The sequence below is a fragment of the Semicossyphus pulcher genome, unplaced genomic scaffold (genome assembly GCF_022749685.1).
Source record: "Semicossyphus pulcher isolate SPU_LCO1_2020_fin unplaced genomic scaffold, fSemPul1.0.p SCAF_15, whole genome shotgun sequence".
Classification (NCBI taxonomy): domain Eukaryota; kingdom Metazoa; phylum Chordata; class Actinopteri; order Labriformes; family Labridae; genus Semicossyphus; species Semicossyphus pulcher.
This window is the reverse complement of record NW_027211659.1, coordinates 13033117-13053748: the sequence shown is the minus strand read 5'-3', so window position 1 is coordinate 13053748 and position 20632 is coordinate 13033117. Positions and strand designations below refer to the sequence as shown.

General features: G+C 39.4%; 1 protein-coding gene across 1 annotated transcript; it reads left to right on the top strand.

Moving 5' to 3' along the window:
- The first annotated feature begins 1 nt into the window (after position 1).
- Positions 2 to 19306, top strand: hat1 (histone acetyltransferase 1). Its single transcript, XM_069663348.1, has 12 exons — positions 2 to 68; positions 3317 to 3424; positions 4269 to 4340; positions 4477 to 4552; positions 7364 to 7484; positions 13641 to 13817; positions 13931 to 14052; positions 14649 to 14753; positions 15130 to 15236; positions 15781 to 15932; positions 17198 to 17314; positions 18621 to 19306. Exons 2-12 carry the CDS (start codon positions 3418 to 3420, stop codon positions 18789 to 18791), a joined length of 1227 nt encoding a protein of 408 aa, XP_069519449.1. The 5' UTR covers positions 2 to 68; positions 3317 to 3417; the 3' UTR covers positions 18792 to 19306.
- The last annotated feature ends 1326 nt before the right edge of the window (positions 19307 to 20632 follow it).

Here is a 20632-nt window from a genome sequence, read left to right as displayed (position 1 = left end):
ACAGCATTTCCTGTCTGCTCGGGTCAATCGAGGACGCGGTTCACTCACTGTGCCTGCAGACAATAAAAGTAAAAGCCCAATATACAGTGTACTGTATACGTGCACTTCTTAATGATATAAAAGAGGTTAAAATGTAAGAAAACAACAAATATGACGCATGATAAAACCAACGGTTTAAAAGTGTTGCAACTAATATTGTTTTCTAGTTGATGTATTTTCCTTAATTTATTAATACCAAAATGTCACAGCCAAAAAAAAAAAAAATTTGAATTTCAAATGTCTTGTCATGAAACTAAAGACATTCTTTTTAATATAATGTAAAAGAGTGATAGTATACAAGCTAATTGTATCATAATGTTTGATTAATACTTTCACACAAACTACAGTTTAGCGAACAATTATATGTATGCCCTTTAAAATGTGGTACACTGTGTTGTACAGATTTGAGAAGGAAAATAATATGGTTGGCTGAGTCAGGCCGGCAATAATTTAAATTCTTCTCTACAGTTGGTTTGATTTTTATTGGCAGGGTCCACTGCCTTTTAATGCAGACATTCACAGGAGAATATGTAAAATACGTATACTTACCCCGGGTGAGTAAATGTACTTTATGATTTTCCACCTACACTTTGAATGTTACTCAAGACACTATCTGGGGCTCAGGTGACTAAAGTTGATGTTGGTGTTGATTCACACCTTTCATTACACAACATAACAGTCATGTTAAAGACACCTGTCTAAAACAAATTACATGTTTTTCCTACACACACGAGGACCAATTTGAGGTTAAGTGTCTCCCTCAAAATATTGCCATGATTAATAGCCAAACTTATCTAAACCCTATGTGTTGCTTTTCTGCAAGTTACACGTTAATGCTACTGATAGAGCAATTCAAACATTTAGTTTAGTAGAAAGTGTCTACCAGAGGGTTTCCTCCACCCAAACTGTTTCCTTTCTCTACTGTCAGATCTTTTCGTCGCTTGCATTTGCTGAAAAAAAAAAGTCTTAACAACTGTATTTTGAAGTTCAGAGATCAAGCAGCATGTATTGCCTCCATGCAGACACAATTTGTTGCCTAAGGATCGTAAAAGGTATGGTATTGTTCAGGAAAGGGATAATCTAGTGCTGACAGTGTTGTAGAGGTAAAATTACAGTGGCTTAAACATGACTGGGTAGGTCATTCATTGGTGCACCTGCAGGACAGAATAGCTGAGGCTGGGATGATAGCACAGCATTACCTGGGCTCAGAGGGATGTTCAGAATTGCACTTTCCCCCGGAGAGTCAATTTCTGTTTATTTTATTGAGCTGTAGTTTACCCTCACCACTTTCTGAATGAGTTTCTTTATTCTCGCTAACATGTCCAAATGAGCCAATACTGCACCCAAAATGTGTTTTTTGACCTACATTTGTATAACAAGAATCAGCTGCTCACGATTTGTGTTTTAACCTGATTTTCTCATAAGTAATGGACATTTTAAAAATGAGCATTTCTGTTTTACAAGAAATCACCACCCTGACTCAGCAAAATCTGATTTTCACTATAAATGTTGCACTCTGTTGCAACAATCAAACAATATACAATAAAATGACAAATAACAAAAGAGCATTAAAATGTATAATTCTGCATTCTAGGCGCCTTTACTATAATTTTTTTCAATGGTTACTTTTCTTTTCATGGCCAAAATATGTCACTTACCTTCAGTGTCATTTTTCCCTCAACATGATATAGCCTGGCTAATTGATTTTTTAGTCTGATACCTTTATTTACCTTTATAAGAAGATAAGAAACTTTTATGTCAACCATTACGCAAACTTAAAAGCTTTCTGTCCAAGAGTAAGATGTGGAGTCTTGCTTAGCATAAAGACTGGAGGCGGAGGGAAAGTGCTAGCCAGGTCTTTTCAAAGTCAGTCAATACATCCACCAACACCATTGAGGATTTAAAAATGATGTATATTATCAATTTAATCTGCACACAAACAGTGTTAGAACAATGGATAAAGGTTTTGGAGGCTACATGCTGCTACCTGTCATTTAAGTGTGGCATTTCTGTCAGGTTGCCAGATATGGTTGATGAGCGCAGGTTTTCAACTTCCCTGTGACAAGCCTTTAAGATGCAGAGTAACTGGGTTGTTGTTCACGAAGAAATTGTCTCAACATGAAACTCCCTCTTAAAGCACGACTTGTCATTTTCACATTTCAGTTGCTGTGTATCAGTAATAAGTGAGTTTCAGAGGTGTTGTCAGGTGTATTTTATGACTTTGAATTACTCTTGCTTCTGGTCTTTATTCTAAGCTAAGCTAACCATGTTCTAACTTAACCTATGTACTTGTTTATTAGATTTATATTTATCTTCTCATTTCACACTGTTTACATTGAAAGTAAATATGTGTATTTCCAAAAATTTTAATTACTCATTTAGACATTTGCATGTTTGTAATCCTAAAAAGGCCGCTGCACTGTTGTTGTATCATGTGTATGATGGTCAGTCTTCTTTTATATAGCCAACCTTAAATCATGCTCATTAAGCATTGAAAGACCAAATGTAGGCTGGTCTAATAAAGCCAAAGATTTGATTCAGTAACCTTATGGCTGGAAACCAATTACACCTGTAGGCACCTGTTTTCCTCTGAAAGCTAATGATCCCATCAGGTATTTATGGAGAATTAAAAATCTGATATTAATATACCAGCTGATATTCTGTTTTTACATAACCTTAAAACAAACATTATTGTTAAAACAAATGTAAGTAGAATGTGCCTATGGTTGAAAGATAAACTTAAAACTGCTCTGAAAATTAAAACCAGGCTTTGATTAGGTCAGTTTTGTATAATTGCAGTGCAGTTGGTGTCTGTTTGATGTATAGTAATATAACTATAAAGTGGTGGAAAAGACTATGATTGGCTAAAGTCCATGTTAGCAAATCAGTTTTATAATACCATTCCCAAAATACATTTTGATTCATAAAAAAACAAAAATAACTACTCCTATTGATTGGTCAATTACTAGTTGCTGCCATTAATTATTGATTAATACTATCTGATGGACGTATTAACAACATTATCTATTAAATGAATGTAGTTTATAGACTACACCAGCTATGCTCACAGATTAAGCTACACGAAAAGATAAGTTAACTAACTGACAAAATAGGGCAGTTCGTATTTTATATTTTTTAAACTGTATTTTTTATTTTATTTTATTTTATATGTTGAACTAACCATAAATATCCAATCATTTTCAATTTAAAGTGAGTTTTTATTCAAATTATGTAGTTTATATACCTTAAAATGTAATTTTATTAAAATCTACCGTAGCTGTTGAAAAAAACTACTTCCTGTTTCTACACGGACCCGGAAGTTGTCCTGATTCCGCGGGTCTTTTGGGACAACACAGCTCCGCACAACACTGTGCAGAAATGGCGGGTAAGTGGCTAAATGATCAAAGGCTCTTATTCTCCTGTCTTCGTTTTAATGCATAGCTACCGAAAAAAGTACATTGACTCCGCTCCAAACCGACTGGAGTTTTATATTCGCTTGTGACCTGTTCAAAATATACCGAGCTAAGCTAACAGCATCAGTGGGGGCCTGCCTGCTAACGTCAGTAGCATGCTACCAGGCTGTCATAGCATACATTGTGTTTGTGTGCCTGTATAATGCTTGAGTGTGAAAGCGAATGCGTGGATTATTGCTGGCATACCTGCGTCCTCTTTGTTGCTTTTCCCACACATAAGATACATTACTGGGCTTAAAACGGATGTAACCTCATCTGACAGAAATGCATGTCTTACACTTACTTTAGCACATATTAAGTGGTTGGTATTTTCGTCTGAGGGAATGACATACCTAATTTTAAAGCATAATTCTGATAGTTCATATTCACAGAGCTGCTATAAATGTCAGAATACACGATATATGGTTTTGCATCAGGTAGAGGCTCCACAAGCACCGTGATAGGTCAGCATGGGCTTCTTATGTTTCTGCATGTTTACATAAAATACAATTTAAAGCATGTTTTATTTTCTGATCCTGTTTCAAAATGTTATCCATCTGGGAAATGATTTGAATGCCTCAAGCTGCTGCTGACATTTAACTTAAGTGAGAAGGAAGAACTTAAATGTGCACGAAATCTGCACACTTATCATGCAAAAAAGGGACAAATTCTTAAAATCGAAACATGAAATGGAGAAGCGGAAAATAGGTCTTTAGTAACATATAGTCTATTGCTAGGAGTGTACACAATTTCAGCATAGTTTGTGTGTTTTCTCAGGAGTAAATACCATGGAGAAGAAACTGGCTGAATACAAGTGCGACACCAATGAAGCTACATGCTTGAAGCTGGGTATGTTTACATTACTTTCTTTTAAATGTATCGTTAATGAATATTAAAAGAGGTAATTGTGCAGTGACAATGCTATATCAATTATCTTCTATGTCACTATTTTTCTCTAAACTTGTGTGTCTTCTTTTCCTTTCAGTTCGCTTTGCTGAGGATGTTGAAGATGACAGCACCACATTCCACCCTGAGTACAGTCACCAACTTTTTGGAGACGAGTGAGTATTTTGTTGTGGTCATTGCTTTTCTCTTCTTTTTCTCTCTTCCAAATTCACTTAGCTTTCCTTGTGCAAAGAAGGAAATTATTATTTTCTTGGCATTTATCTTTCTGGGAGCTGCTGCCATACTTTGCAATTATCCAAATATTATATTTGCACCTGTAAATTGCTAAGTGAAACCAGTGCAATTATTGACCTTTTAGCGGATGCCCAGGAGCTATAATGGCTAATGTGCTATGCCAAAGGGAATCTTGATAGTGAAAAGAGTCCTTTGTGGCCTTACACAATCAAAGTGTGCTGACTGAAAGTACAGGCATCAGATTACGACAAGCTGCTTCCTGCAATTGTTCTTTAATGCGTTAGTTCAATATGCTAATATAATTGTAGTTAGTACTCAGGAAGATTTTCTGTAGATAAGTTTAGCATGCACAAGCAATTACAAAATATAGGTTTTTAAGGTTCTTTGGCAACATAAAATTAATATTGAAAAATATAGAATAGTTGAATCCAATAAAAAATCCTGATCAATTTTGGGGCATTCAGGGTCTGGATCAGGGCTCTGCAATAATGACGCTGTTTTTGGTTCAAAGTCTCATCGCCTGAAAGAGTCAAACTAATGTCTTGTTGGAAGTTTTGCTTGCGTCAGAATTTTGACATGAAAAAGTGAATTAACAAGGTGACTGCTTAATGTCTGCAGTGTCACCGAATATATGAGGCTGGACAATAAAACTCGATTGTAAAATTCTTACAAAATTAATCTCTTACTGACATAAACTGAGCCAAATAAAATAAATGTCTAAAAACTTCATTATCCAATTCAGAATAGCAATAGAAAGAGATGTTTAGTCGACCATTCAACTTTCTGTCCAAGAGGGAGATGTGGATGCCTTGATTAGCATAAGGACTGGAGGCGGAGAGAAAGAGCCAGGCAGGTCTTTTCAAAGTCATAAAATACATCCACCAACACCTCGAAAGACTTAAAAATGATTTATCTCATTGTTTTATTCCACACACAAACAGTGTTAGAACAATGGCATTGCCATTTAAATGTGGCATTTCTGTCAGGTTTCCAGATATGGTAGATGAGCACAGGTTTTGCCTGCATACCAAACCTGCCAACTTCCCTGTAACAAGACTTTAAGATGCTGAGTAACTGGTCTCAGGTGTTGTTCACAAAGAAATTGTCTTAACATGAAACTCCCTGTGAAACCATTTTTACATTTTAGTTGTTATGTAACAGTAATTCGTGAGTTTCTGAGGTTTTGTGGGGTGCGTTTTATGACGTTGAATTACTTCTGCTTCTGGTCTTTATTCTAAGCTAGACTAACCATGTTCTAAATTACGCATTTAAACATTTGTAACCTTAAAAAGGCCACTGTGCTGTTCATGCATCATGTGTATGATGGTCAGTCTTCCTGTCTGTAGCTAAACTTGTTTTTTGCGCTGGCAGCACCTATTTTCTAAACAAAACCAATGCAGTTCAGCGTTTTTTGTCGCAGCACTCTCAATTGAAAATACTTCAATTTTTGGAACTGTTGCGCTCGTCAAACTCACTTCTGTCGCACTGACCAATCAAAATCAAGAAGGGGCAGGACTTCACATATGTCAACAACAATAGTAGAGGAGAAGCGTATCCTTTAGTTTTTTCGAGGGTACAATTTCCAGGTGTAGAGCTGCTGCTAACGCCAGGACACAATTCCTTTTCTGTATAAAATTTATTTTAATAAAAGCAAATATTAAACATACAGAGCAATTTAAAACCGAATGAACGGTCACTACTGAGGGAAGCAGAAGTGCTGGCAGACAACATTCGTGACTTAGCAACAGTTAACGCTGACGAGAAGCGCTCTGAAATTGAGGTTGTGGGCGCTGCCAGCGCAAAAAGCGGCATTAGTGGACACAGGCCCTTAATCATGCCGTTTAGCCTTAAAAGACCAAATGTAGGCTTGTCTTATAAAGCCAAAGATATGATTCAGTAACCTTATGTCTGGAAAGCTTTTTTCTGAAAGCTACTGATCCCATCAGGTGTTTATTAATAGCTGTTCCTCATGTTTGTCATTTGTAGTGTTAGCCGAGCTAGCCGACACCACAAATATTCTGTTTCAACCAATATGTTTCAGTCATCTCATTATTTACTCCAATGTATTTTCAGTCCTTAATTTTTCGTTCCTGCCAATACCAAGTTGTTTTTTACAGTTACCATTGTAGCAAAGTGCAGACTGTTGGTATGCAAAACGGTACATTACTATCCCAATGTAATGCACAAAGAGGCTTTACCATTGAACCTGAGCAGGACTACATTACTGACTGTGACATCTGTGTCTGTGTGTAGGCTTACAGTAGCACGTCGTAATGCTCTAAATTGCTTTTCCCAATTAGTCAAAACTAGGATTGGTTATTTTTGCACTTGCTGCAATCAGCTCAAAGGGAACTCAGTAATTGGGGCATTAATTATTTCAGCAAGCGTAATTGCTAGTAAAGCTCAATCACACAGTTGCATAATGATGAAATCTATTTTGCCATAAACTGCCAGTGGTGTTGTGGCGTAAGAAACAATGCAGCACGTCGGAATAAGTGGCCAGAGCTGCAGTAAGCATTTATTATTCACTCCAGGTGTATATTTAATAAATTCAATTACAAAGAGTAATCAATCATTTGTTATTGCCCCATGGTATGAGTTTATTAAAGACTACACGCACTACATAAAACAGCTGCTTTATTGTGTTCAGTTTGCAGTCACTGCTGTAGTTTATTTCTTTAAAGAAAAGAACCCTACTGAGATTTTCTTGTTTCCAATTACTTTGTCTGCAGCGAGGTCGCTTTTGGATACAAAGGTCTGCAGATACAGCTATTCTACACTGCTGGAAACCTGAGCACCCTCTTCAAAGTGAAATACTCCTCAAAAGTCACCGAGATGTTTGACTGTGTGGAGGTAAGAAATGCATTTTGATTATTCCTCTCTGAGTTGGATTTTCTGGCACCTTTTAAATGTCACATATTAAGTCAAGATCACTGCTTAAAATGCTCAGCCATTTTCTTGCATCACTGTTATGATGATTTGGTAACTGTGTCGAGCTGTTCTACCAGTATAAACAAAATACGCCTTAAACGCACCTAAGAATCGAGCTGTTATCAAACACCTTTACAAATGCTAAAATATAATCTCGCATATGTATCCAAAGCTGCCTTGTTACGCTTTAAAAACGATGTAATGGAAATGAAATGGCAACAAAAACTGTCTCAGCTCAAGTTGGATTTTGCTGTGATGATGTAAGACTTAAAGTGCCTCCCTGTGTGATGGAGGCACAAATGATATTTAGATTAAGTAGTGACGACCAAAGTCAAACATCTAGCAAATAAAGAGCAAACAAAGCTTAATGTTGTTGAGTATTAGACTATGATTTATCAGCTGGCTGATAACAGAAATGGGTTTTTAATGTTTTGTCTGTTAGATGTTAGAATGCACTTGTTTGCTTCAAGCTTGTCCGAGTGTGGAAAATGTTTGAGAATGCAGATATTATGCACAACATAGTAAACAAACATGTGATGAGGTTAAGTAACAATCAAGGAAGTTGCAAGAGAAATACAGTGAAGTAGAGACAAATGGGACAGAGTCACAGCTGCAAACTGACTTTAGCAGCTAGTCCTCTGCCTCACCAAAAAGTCTGTGGACTCTCTGGAGGAGAAACAGGGTGCCATGGCTGCGAGACACAAAGGTGCTTTTAGCACTTGTTGACCCAGTGCTTCAAAGTGGAAGATGGTTCTATGATCTGAGACCAATATATAACTAAATGCTATATTTGGCAAAAGCTGAAAAACACACAAAGCCTACCATGGAGCCTGGTAATGGCACCTCATGCTGTGAGGATGCTGACGTCAAAATGATGATCCAACTCAGGAGAAGATTTACTCGTCATTAATATTTATAAGAGGAAGCTAAAAGTAATGCAGTTTCATACATCATCCTGTAATAAAGTCTATCATCATGGAGGTTATAATGTCCAGTTGTTGTTAAAACAGTTTTAGAGTAATGTGGGTTAAACTCAATGAATTTTGAAGGCTGTAGCAACCCATGTTTTGTTTACCTCCTTTACATCAATCAGAGTAGACAAGATATTAATGCAATGATTTTTTCTTATCAGCCATGTAAGAGTTGTTTAAGAGAGTCAATTGTGCATGTTTGTGTGTAGGTACGATACAGTAAACAGCATCACAAAGGGCTCAGATACAGACTAAAATGTGGTGTCGGGGTTGAGCAAGCACACCAGTCAGTGCACTGTCCTATAGGCCTGCACAATATTGGAAAAAACTGACATTGCAATAACCTTTTTGTTCTGCAAGGATGACACGCAAATTCGTGAAGCGTTTCCACATTTTGAACCGACCCTGTTCCCCCAAGTGGTTGCTGAGAAACAAAGCCGTATGTGTGACCTCTATGTACCTTATTTGGCTTGAATTCCTAGCATTGCTTGCCACATTTCACTACCGACTCCATTAACCGCCGGCTGCAAGGACGCAACAACTTCTCCAGAAGCTGCGGGTCTTGTCCTAGAGCAGAGACTGCGTAGATGCTCAGAGAGCATTCACAGAGAGGCTCCCAGTTATCTTGGGATGTGACAAAGTTTGGGGCCTGAGGTTAGGCCTTCCAGCTTTGGCATGACACTTTTTCAGTGTAGAGTTTTGTTGGCCACGCCCCATGCCACACCCTATTTGTTACTTTCATAACCATTCAGCCAGAAATAGCAGGCAACACATGTCAGTTGCAAACATGTTGATGTCAACAAGAGTGAGGGATTCTGTCTTTCTCCTCATCCCTCACACAGCAAGCACAGGATCCTCCAGGCTGACTCTTCTTGATATCTTTTACCACCTTGGAGGAGGGGCTTGTAGAGGAAAACATGTCATTTCCTGTTTCCAGTAGGGCGTGCAATGCCTGATGGGAAATTATTTCCTGTAGTTGTGTTAAGGCTGGGAGTCTTGTCATATATAGAATATGAAGAAGATCATTGTGCATGGGAGTTACAGTGATTTTTCTGTTTTTGCCATTATGCCAAAAAAACATCAGACTTTGACCCCCGTCAAGGCCACGCCCCTTGATGCAAAACTCAATTTTTTTGATAACTTTTAATCATCAATGTCTTGTCAATACAATGACTCAGTTTGAAAAGGATCAGATGAGTGAAAGTATGGACCCTGTAAATCGTCAAAAATTGGCTTTATTTTGAAAATCAATTCAAAATGGCTGACTTCCTGTTGGGTTTGAGGTATGGGTGCAAGAGGCTTTTTTGTGTGTCTTGGCCTGTTTAATATGCTTACCAAATTTCATACATCTAGGTGAAAGTAACCTCTATGGGGAGGCGTTTTTGAACATTTCTAGGGGGCGCTACTGAGGCATATTGAAACACTCATGGCCAAGGCCACTAAAATATGAATTTTTCACCAGACCTGATGCACAGTTGATGAGTTTTGGGGCATGTTAAAGCCTCCAAAAAAGCAATTCATTTGGGGGTAAAATAATAATAACACATTCCAATATTGTAATTCTAATAATAATCCTTTGGGTTCCAATAGAGTCCTCACACTGCGTGTAGTGCTCAGGCCCTAATTATTATTTAATGGCAGTATATAGACCTAGTGTGCTCTTTTGTGGGCAGGTTTGGTACCTTCATGTTGTTTCTTCGCTCACTAAAGTAACTCTGAGCCTCTCCGGGTGGTGACATTATTCCTGTAAAAGATCTCCTGTTTTGTTAGACCTAATCTCAGCCCATCACGGCCCCCTGCGCCGGTACACTAATCCTTCTCCTCCCTGTCGGAAGAGAAGGATTTTAAAAGGCTCTGTAGGTGCGGTCTAACATGAGGCATTGATTTTCGAGGTTTATGTGATTGAATCAGCAGGAGGAGTAATGTGACACGGTTGGAAATCTCGTACATATATATTTCCGGGGGATGAATCGTTGCTCAAGTCATCAGCAATCAAAAACGTTTGGGTTTAACATCTGTAAAGTGATCTTCAATAGGTTTAGATTAAAGTTTTACTCCGCTAATGACGTGCAAATTAAGCTCTTCTAAGAGAGGCACTGCTTACCGTGTTAAAGTTTCTGCCTTTTTTTAATTGCCAGACGTGACAATTTACATATCAACAGGCAGTATTTGGACAAAAACGGACAGTAAAGAGAAAAACTTGTCCTGTTAGCGCATTCTCTAAGACCGCACAAAAGACCACCACCAGCTTTGAATATTTCCTGGAGCTTTCAATGCAGCAAACACGTTAAATGAACACAAGAATTAGCCGGGGCCCCTATTGAGGTCAGATGATTGAACTCTGGGACATCTGTCCTATGTAGAAACACCAGGGGTTCCCTCACTGGACAATGTGGCCTTCAACTGGTGGGACTGGGAGCGGTGGTGTAACTTGTAAACTCACCAGGATTTGTGTGTTTCTGAGGATGCACTCAAATTATAAATAACCCCATACTACAGCGATTTTGCTTTCATGTCTGCTACCCCAAAACAGCCATGGCTACCAATTCAGTGTTTTTTAACCTAAAGAGCAGCCATTAGACTTTTTGGGAAGATAGTTTGAAGCTGATATTCAAACTAAAACGTGCTGGCTGCTGCCTCAGTGTCTGCGTGTGTGCGCCACTACTTTAGTGTTCGGCGTTGACCCCTGAGTGTTCACCTTGTTAAGGGTTTGAGTGCAGCTGGTGTAGAGGTAGAGAGCAGCAGAGTTCAGGCTGCCTCTGAAGAGTGTTTGTCTCTGAGTGCGCGTGGACGGTCGGGGTGCGGTGCAGCTGGTGAGAGAAGAGGGGAGGCAGAGTTTATGCAGCTGCCGCGTTAATACAAGACTCTCATCATAAAAAAAAATCACCTTCTCTACTTTTTAAAATCGGCCAAAAAACTGTCTAACGCTGGACAGCTCGCAGAAATCATGTGGGATGTGTGTGCCAGGGCTTTTGTGCATGAGCTTGAAATGTTGTTAGAGTTATATATTAATATTACATTCATAATGAATGTGTAAATATGCTTAAAGTTTAAAATTCAACACAATACTTGATAAATAATTATTAAAAAGGGCGGAAAAATAAACTACTTTGATGCGTTTTGACTGTCGTAGGGTCTTTGGAGTAGATTAAACAGATGAAATAATACCAACACAACAAATTAGATAGTTTGTACTCCCTTTGTGCTTATTGTTAGAAATCAAAGACATTAACAAAATGTTCTAAAGGTACCTTGTTAAGTTATATTCATGCCAAACTAAGGCATCTATTCTGGAAGGCTGTGCAATTTAGCGTCTAGTATGTCGCAGAGTGCCCGGGACAAAGGGACGTGTTTGTCCATGGCCTTTTAAGTATGCTCCTTGTTCCTTAGAAATGTGGCTGAACAATTACAATGGTTAAGAGGCATTCAGCTGCAGGTGCATTACTTCCAGTTAGATATTAGCTGATGTCTGAAAGGGTGGGGAATTAGCAGCGTGTTGTATTAGCCTTTTGTAGTGCATTTTGCTCAGACCTTCTTCATTTCCCAGTTTTCAATGCTGAGCAGCAAGGGTCTCTCTGCTGAAATAATGCCCATCACACATGTAAATGGTGTGAAAGGGCTGCTTAGCAAAGTGTTCTCATGTCAATCCTTGTGGAAATGGATACAATGCAAACATTACAGCTGAACTAACCACAGGTTGCACTGAGTAGAAAGTCCAAGGGTAGGGCCCCTTTGTCTCCGGGGCTCTTTGAAAAACGCGGGGGCAAATTCATTTGATTGGGTTCACTTGGCAGGATTAGAGGAGAGGCCTCTATTATGGATGCCCAAAGGTTTGTTAAGTTGAGATCAATTCATAAGGTTTTATTTCCCAGTGAGAAGCAGAAATGCGTTTTATTGTGGCAACTTCATCACATATTCATGGTTTAACATAAGTAGTAAATGTACTGATTTAAGTGGTCTTTTCACCGGAAAGGGGAGGGGTGCTGCTGTGGTCTCTGCTCAGCTGACAGTTTTAATTGCCTAATGGTTTTCCTTTCATTGGCACAAAACATGTATGCTTCCAGGATTTTTTGCACTCTTTCCCGAGCTTACAATTAGGGGTGGGACAAAATATCAATACGGCTATATAATGTCATCCTGACTAGTGAAATACAATTTTCGATTTCAAAATATCGATATTTTAATTTACAAAAATATAGAGCTTTAAACAATTTGACACGCCGCGTCACTACTTCATGCCTCCTCGCGGTGGCACTTTCGACACGAATGAGAGTAACGTGAACAGAAATGAATCGGCCAAAGAAGAAGCTGACAGCGGGATAATGTCGCACAGCGGTGAAGAGAGGTTAAGACATGCGTCAGACAATTTCAAATCCTAATTTACTGACTGAAAATTTGTACATAGTTGTATCTGTTTGTGTCAAATTTTGTGATATTGACACCAAATTGCAGTAAATAAATACATTAATCCTGCACTTTACCTTTTTAGGGACATTTTGAATTCTTAGTCATATACTTTGATGTATCATTATTAGGAAGGCACGATATAATCGGCACGTTATCCGTATCAGCAGATGTGTCATTTTTCTCCTGATAGTTTCCGCCGATAAAACAGCGCTTATATTCTGCCTAAATGCTCGATGTGTCCCTAAAAAGCTTGACGTAATGCAGCGACATTAACTCTGCGCAAGTGTGCGCGCACTGCCTTGCACCACTTCTCTTCCGCTAAGCGCGAAGAAGGGTGCAAGATGTCTGCACCATGGCAGTTTTTCAAAAGCTTCTGAAACAGACAGGTTGGAAAATATCGGCATATCGAATATCGGCAAAAAATCCAATAGCGTGCATCTCTCCCTAATCCTTATGATTGTCCTGCAATATATCAATTATCACAGAATCGCTGTATCGTGATATTATTGTTATCATGGGCCACGTATTGCGTATTGTATCATTACCCTGTGATTCTCACCCCCTATTTCCACTTTCCAATAATATACAATCAGTGTACAAAACCAAAAGTATATTTAAGCATATCCATGGAAAGAAGTCTCACAAACAGGCTCTATTTTCCTTATCACATGACTAAATGAATACACATTGTCTCATCCAGTCCGACGATATTGAGGGGAAGATCCGGGAAATCGTTCCTGCTGGGTTCACCTGCAACACCGACGACTTCATCTCCCTGCTGGAGAAGGAGGCCAATTTCAAGCCCTTCGGCACCCTGCTTCACACGTACACAGTCCACAGCGAGGAGGCTGGAGAACTCACTTACCAGATCCACAAGGTACCAGAGCGATCCAGGAAGCCTCTTTATTACTTTTTGTATCACTTTTAACTCTTTATACCTTCGAGATTAAACTGTATCAGACTCTTATTTCTGCCGTGTTTTAACCCCAGGCTGATATCACCTGCCCGGGATTCCAAGAGTACCACGAGCGCCTGCAGACCTTCCTCATGTGGTTCATAGAGACTGCCAGCTTCATCGACGCAGACGACGATCGTTGGGACTTCTTTCTTGTGTGAGTGCTCCTCTTAATTGACATCATACCCCCACCACCACCACCCTCTACGCCCACCCCTACCCTAAAGCCTTTATTGTGTCATTGAAAAACAAAGCCGCCCTTTGTGGTGCTTGTGACCAATTACCCGGCCAGTTTGATTATATTTCCCCCCGTAGGAGAATTGTTGATCAGGCAAGAGCTTCCTTTGTGCCCAAAGCCCTTTTCAGATTTTTCAGGGGCAAGAGCCGAGTTGAATACTGTTGTCTTTTGAAACACTGAACAATGTCTTAACAGTAAAAAGAGCCTCTGCCAGTGTTTTCTTTACCCTGGCAACTATTAATACAGACAATGGGCAAAATGGACTGAAGTGATTTGGAGGAGCTCAGTCCCTCCTCCAACCCCTTCTCTTCCTCTAAGTTGCAGTACTCCAATTAAGTGCATAATGTATTCAGGTTGTAGCAGGTGTACCAATCGGTGCCTGGCTGCTCTAACATGCTCACGTCAGGGGAGGGGGGGGGGGGTGAGGGGTGGGCACGAGAACAGAGGGGCTAAAATGGACACTGCATGGGAGTGTGCCTGTAATTGACCTGTTTGCCTTTGTGTTTTATCTGCAGATTCGAAAAGTACAATAAAGATGGGGAGACTCTCTACGCAACTGTTGGCTACATGACAGTTTATAATTACTACGTGTACCCAGACAAAACCCGACCACGTGTAAGGTAATTGCCGGGGCAGCGCGTGCCTTCCCATTCTTTTGTATGAAAAAAAAGGAGCGGAAAATTATACATTTCTTTATCCTCTTCCCAAAGAGCCCAAATTACGGGCTTATATAGCCAACCATTCAAGCAGATTTTGTTTCATTACCAAACCAGGGTGATTCTTATCCGAAAACAACTTTATAGATAAGCTTTTGATGTGGTTTGATTTGTTGCAGTGATGGATCAGGATAACAATCTATTATTTCTGTGCTTTGAATCAAAGAGTTTCTGTTGCTGCTCAGACGCCGCAGAGAACTTGTTTTGTGACTGATTTTGAAAAACATGTTTCCTCACTGGCTCGTTTTTTTCCCCCCCGTGTATCACTTTAATTAAACAGCCAAATGTTGATCCTGCCTCCGTTCCAAGGAGAGGGTCATGGAGCTCAGCTTCTGGAGGCAATTCACAGGTTTTACTGCGGCCTGCCCAAAGTGCAAGACATCACAGGTGAGCATCTTACTTTAGTTTATTTATTTCTTGAGTTAAAACGATGAACATTTAATCTGAGATCCTCGTGTCGCCCACGAACAGTTTAAACGATTTCTCTCTTCAGTTGGTGGATCCACGGGGGTGAGTTAATTTGGAGGGCTGGCATGTGTACCAGAATGAGCTGCGGCTCTATTGAAACTAGTTGGATCGAAATTGTTGCTTTGCATGAAGACAGAGGATGAATACTAAAGAGGCATCCCCGCTTTTTTCCTTTTGAGAGAGGAATCCTTTTCAAGAAAGAACTAAAAGTTTTGCATTTAAAGAGGCAGACTGTCCCTGCTTACAGTGAGTTAGACCTCAAGTAAAATTTCTGTACTTGAAGATGTATAAAAAAAACATGTCAGCCCAAAACTCCTCCCTGTTCCCTCAAAACACATATTTAATAGCATATTAGCACTATTAAACCCATGCCACGTGTGTCTGGTTTATTGCAAATACTTTAAAAACCATGGGGTGGATACTTCGAGCTTGTTTTGATTGATTTATGGTGTTTTGTTCACAGCTGAAGACCCCTCTGAAAACTACGTGAAGCTGAGAGACTACGTGCTGGTCAAGCTTTGTCAAGGCCTGCCCTCCTTCGCTGCGGACAAGCTTCACCTCGGCTTCTCACCCGACATGATCAAAGAGGCGCAAGACAAGTTGAAAATAAACAAGGTGTTGTATGACAGTGTAACTTTTTGTTTTCGAATCAAAGCTTTGTCTTTAAATTTCAGAAAACGGTGAAGTTTTCATTTCACGTGTTAAAGCGGCAACAGTCCAAAAGCCTAAAATATCCGAATCGTCACATTCAAAAATCTGAAACTCCTTGTTTAAGTTTGAAATATTTGCTTGATAAGTGGCTTAAACATTCTAGCCTTGAGGCCAGCTAACGTCCCACAAAAAAGAAATACTGTTTTACCTGGTCTGTCGCAGGTAGAGGCGTCCACTGCTCATTTCAATTGCCTACAACTGAAATAAGACTATATTGTAACCCAGCCTTTTGAGGCTCGGTAAGGGTTGGTCATGACCACTATATAATTGCAACTATAACATCATCCAGATACCAGTGATCACCCATTTAGGTTTTTCTCCTCTCTTGATTAATTCACCCATTTCATGTCGTTCTGTACAAAAAGAAGTTCTAAGTTCTATAAGATTCGGCCATTTCTTCAGGAAATCATAGATATTATTAAGCACTTAAGTAGAGCTCTGGTCAGTTCAGTTTTGACACAAAGTCAGATGAATGTTTGAGAATATAGAGCTCCAGTATTCATGTGACTGTGACTTTTTCCAACTTATATAATAATAATAAACTTTATTTGTATAGCAAATTTTTGAACACACAATTACAAAGTGAGAGAGTGCACAAGTAAAATCCTCCACAGACAGACATGCATACATACAACATACATACTTGTACATAAAACACGCATACTAGCATACATTTGTACACACATACAAGCATGATGCACAGACAGAATTTATGAAAACACTGACCTAAAGAAAGCAGCTGTTTAAGCTTGTTCTGGGGAAGACTGTTTAAGAGCTGCCACTGCAAATGCACGATCACCTCCGGATTTGAAGTGTGATAAAAGGCCCTGATCAGAAGATCGGAGAGGACGGCCGCTAGAATAAGGGCTCATGTACGCAGGAGCCAGGGAGTGCAGGGCCTTGTATGTAATTAATAACATTTAAAGTTGATTCATTTCTTTACTGGAAGCAAATGAAGGGAGGCAAGAATTGGAGTGATATGAGACTGACAACCAGTATTTGTTAAAACTTGTCCCTTCTCTCCACAGTGGTGTGACCCAAGCTTCACTCTTAGAACAGATAACTACAGATAACAGCTTCTCACTTCATTTCTTTCCTACGGCACACTTGTGTTTATATTGTAAAAATATTTTAGTTGAGCGTTTTTGTTGTTGTTCTTTTTCCAACAGAAACATGCGAGACGGGTGTATGAAATCCTGCGCCTGAGAGCAACAGACATGAGTGATGAAGAGAAAGCCAGAGAGTTTCGTCTGGAGGTGAAGAAGAGGCTATTTGGACCATACAGGGTGAGCTTTAAACCATCACAGCCTCCGAGTAGGGTGCTTTACATGTCTGTGTGGGGAGGGTCAAAAAGTGGCATTCTGAGGAGGTGATTTCATGATTTATTCAGAAATAAAAATCTGAATGTCAACTTGTCTCCGTCGCTGTCAAACAAAAAATCAGTGTGCAGATTTCTACCTTTTGTTAGCATAACATTACAGCCGTTCAGCCTGGGAAGGAAAGTGGCCCGTGTGCGGCACAAACTTGATCGGCTTACAGCTCCATATTGTCACTGTTTATTATGTTACCTTTTAAAACAGCAGAAAAATTGATCTTCAGTCCCGTGAAAATTGATAGATTACTTGTGCCGTATTGTAACAGCCACAATAGGGCGCACCAGGCGTCTGTGGTTCTGCTGCTGCTGGAGCCTTTCTCTATTCAGACACATGTCATTAGTCAGGATTTGCATTTCTTTGGGAGAAATAATTTTCATGAAAGTGTTTGAAGCACTTTGTCAAAAAGCTGCTACCATTCAGAGTTCTGTCGCGTTACTGTGGCAGCGCTTTTTTAAATTCATCAGGAAAACAGTGCAGTTTTATAAAACCTTTTTATTTTATTATTTGTAAGTTTTGTTTCAGTTTCAGAGAATATTCTAAACTTCACCTAACAGTGGTAAATACTGAGCAGCTCTATATGCACCAACATAACACCCGACATCCTGTTTCCTCTTTAGATTTTATGTTTGAGCCGCTCACTGAGACTTTGCATACCAGCCATTAGAGAATTTTCTGTCAGCGGGGTAACCACATGTCTGGAAAAAACAGCATAATCTGACGTGGAAAAGACCTATGTGGTGAAGCAGGAAGTAGGAATTTCTTGACAGAGTGGCAAGGAAAGATCTGGTGGCCAGATGCAGAGCGGTTTTCCTTCCCTCAGGAGATTTAGCATGTAGTTAGTTGAACGGCAGAAGCCGCTGCTCTGTGAATGTGAGGGGATTATACGTTTGTGCTCTAACCCTCAATTCCCCAGTGACCATGTCTGCATGCATGTGCGTGCAGGATTTTTAAAGCGGCAAGGAAATGAGAGCTTTGTCCGTTCATGTCCAGAAACTTTAGGCACTCTGATTTTACTACAAGTTTATTTATAAAGTTTAAAACATTATTAATGCTTTAAAGGGAATTAACAGGACAGTAAAATTGCTTGTGTGCTTATGTGTTTAACAACTTTGTCTTGTTTGATTAGCTCTTTCATTCAACATGCAGAAAAATCCCTTTATGGGCATCTATTAAAGTGTAGACTGACTTAACTTTACATCTCACTTATGTTGTGCAGAAGAACCAGAGGGAGCTGGCGAAGATGAGAAAGTGCCTGCGGCCGGAGGAGCTGGTGTCCCACATGGGTCAGATGGACACTCAGACGCAGCACGAGGAGCTGGAGAAGAGCTATCAGGTTGTTGTGGAAGACTACAGGAGAATCATCGAGAGGCTTGCGTCACAGGCCTGATCAGACTCTGAGCCCACCCTCTCCGCGACACAGGTGGTCTTCCCTGTTTGTACAAAGCCCACATCACCACAGACTTTAGCTGCAACCAAGAAGAAACTCTCCTGATGTAACAAAATTACATGTTTAATTGAAGAGTGTTACAGATGTATTGTGGCTGAGGCAGGTGTGTCAGTGGCAGGTTTCTGTGGAGGATACCTGTCTGTTTCCCAGCTGATGTTCATACAGTAGAGGAGGATGTTGCAGCTGGAGAGTGAGACTTCCTGTTTGTCCCACGTGTTTAATCACATTGTGTGAGATTAACTGATAAATGATAAGTCACAGGTGATAGGAGGTCCACTGCCCTGCAGAGAAACCCTGCTTCTTCTTCATCACAGACATTTTTTAAGATCTTTTGTCAAAACAATTCTCAGTGTGTGTTTTGAAGCACTTCATACAGACAGTAAAATGGTTTTGTATATTGCTCAAATTCTTTGATTCTTACTGTAGAGAAGAAAATAAAACTTTGCTATTCAGTATTTTTCTGTCAATTAAGTTTTTGTCTTAACATTCAAAAAGACACTGAACACATAAATGTGCCTCACTTCCACTTCCAACTACCTTTCTCTGCAATTGGATTGCAACTAGCTTGCTAGCTGTAGCAGGTGGAAGACTCCGATCATGTGTTGCGAATGCAAGCAGAGTGCTCACAGGTAGGTATGTAAACAGGTAAGCCATTGAATCAGTTAATTTGCTCTAGATTGACATATGAATGAGTTTTTACAGTCCTACAGCAGCTCCATATAACAGATTTTATTTGCGTTCTATTTTTTTGTCAGAGCAGTTTATTGATCATTTCACCAAATTTCCTTTCTGAATGACTGCTAACTTGCTCACAGTGATAATGTTAGCATGTTGATGTTTTTAGCAGGTTAACCGTCATATTTCAGCGTATTAGAATGCTAATATTTTGCCAGTAAGCACATATCGCCCTTTCTCGCCAATTCCTGGTGCCTACATATCCCAAAATGCAACTTAACCGCCAGTAACTTGGGAGATTCGGACGTGTGTCCTAGCAACGGCTGAAATGAGCGGGCTACAGATGTGGTAAGCTAACTTATTTTACTTCTATTAACTTCTATCTTGAAGTGGTTCTTGCTGGAGGGTCAAAACTAATTTTTAGAACTTATTTTCGCGGCTTTTAATCTCAAAACGTGTAAAAAAAAAAAAAAAAAAAATGCTACATGACGGACAGCAGAAAAACCTGTCCCTGCCAGCCCAAATTGTAGGTCTAACAGTAATTGCGTTGTAGGATTATCAGTAATAGACACGTGTAGTAGATTCTGGTAGAGGATATTGTAGCCACCATTCAAGTGTATCAAGCAATGACTGTATATATATTTGTATACAGTCTATGGTATCAAGGTAGGACCTCTTTCCAAAATGGAACATACCAAGGGATAAAAATAAAAGATAAGAAACTGTCCTTGAAACAATTATATCATTTATTTTCTTATGTTTACCCAGTTTTGAACAGTTAATAGTTAGTTTTTAAATGTATTCACTTATAAAATACTATTTCCCTCCTTTTCCCTGTTTCTTCACCTCCTTTAAATGATTCAGTATATTTGAGTTATTGCTCTATTTTTCACTTGAAAGTAATGATGTTTCAACAATGCTGTTATTCTCATATATCCTTTATATTAAGCTTTTAGAGTGGTAGGCTGTATTTTCTTTAACATTAGAAGGTTTTCTTATATCCTCTTAGACGGATAAATGGCCTGAAATTCCCAAGAAACCATATTTTTTCATGGTCAGTCTGTAAAAGTTGAACCGCTCACCATTTGAATAAGGGAATAAATTGA

Excerpts from the sequence above, each read along its gene's own strand:
- hat1 (XM_069663348.1), top strand. Across the intron at positions 14,053-14,648 it reads CGTTGGGACTTCTTTCTTGT|ATTCGAAAAGTACAATAAAG; the intron begins GTGAGTGCTCCT and ends TTTTATCTGCAG. Across the intron at positions 17,315-18,620 it reads GGCTATTTGGACCATACAGG|AAGAACCAGAGGGAGCTGGC; the intron begins GTGAGCTTTAAA and ends TATGTTGTGCAG.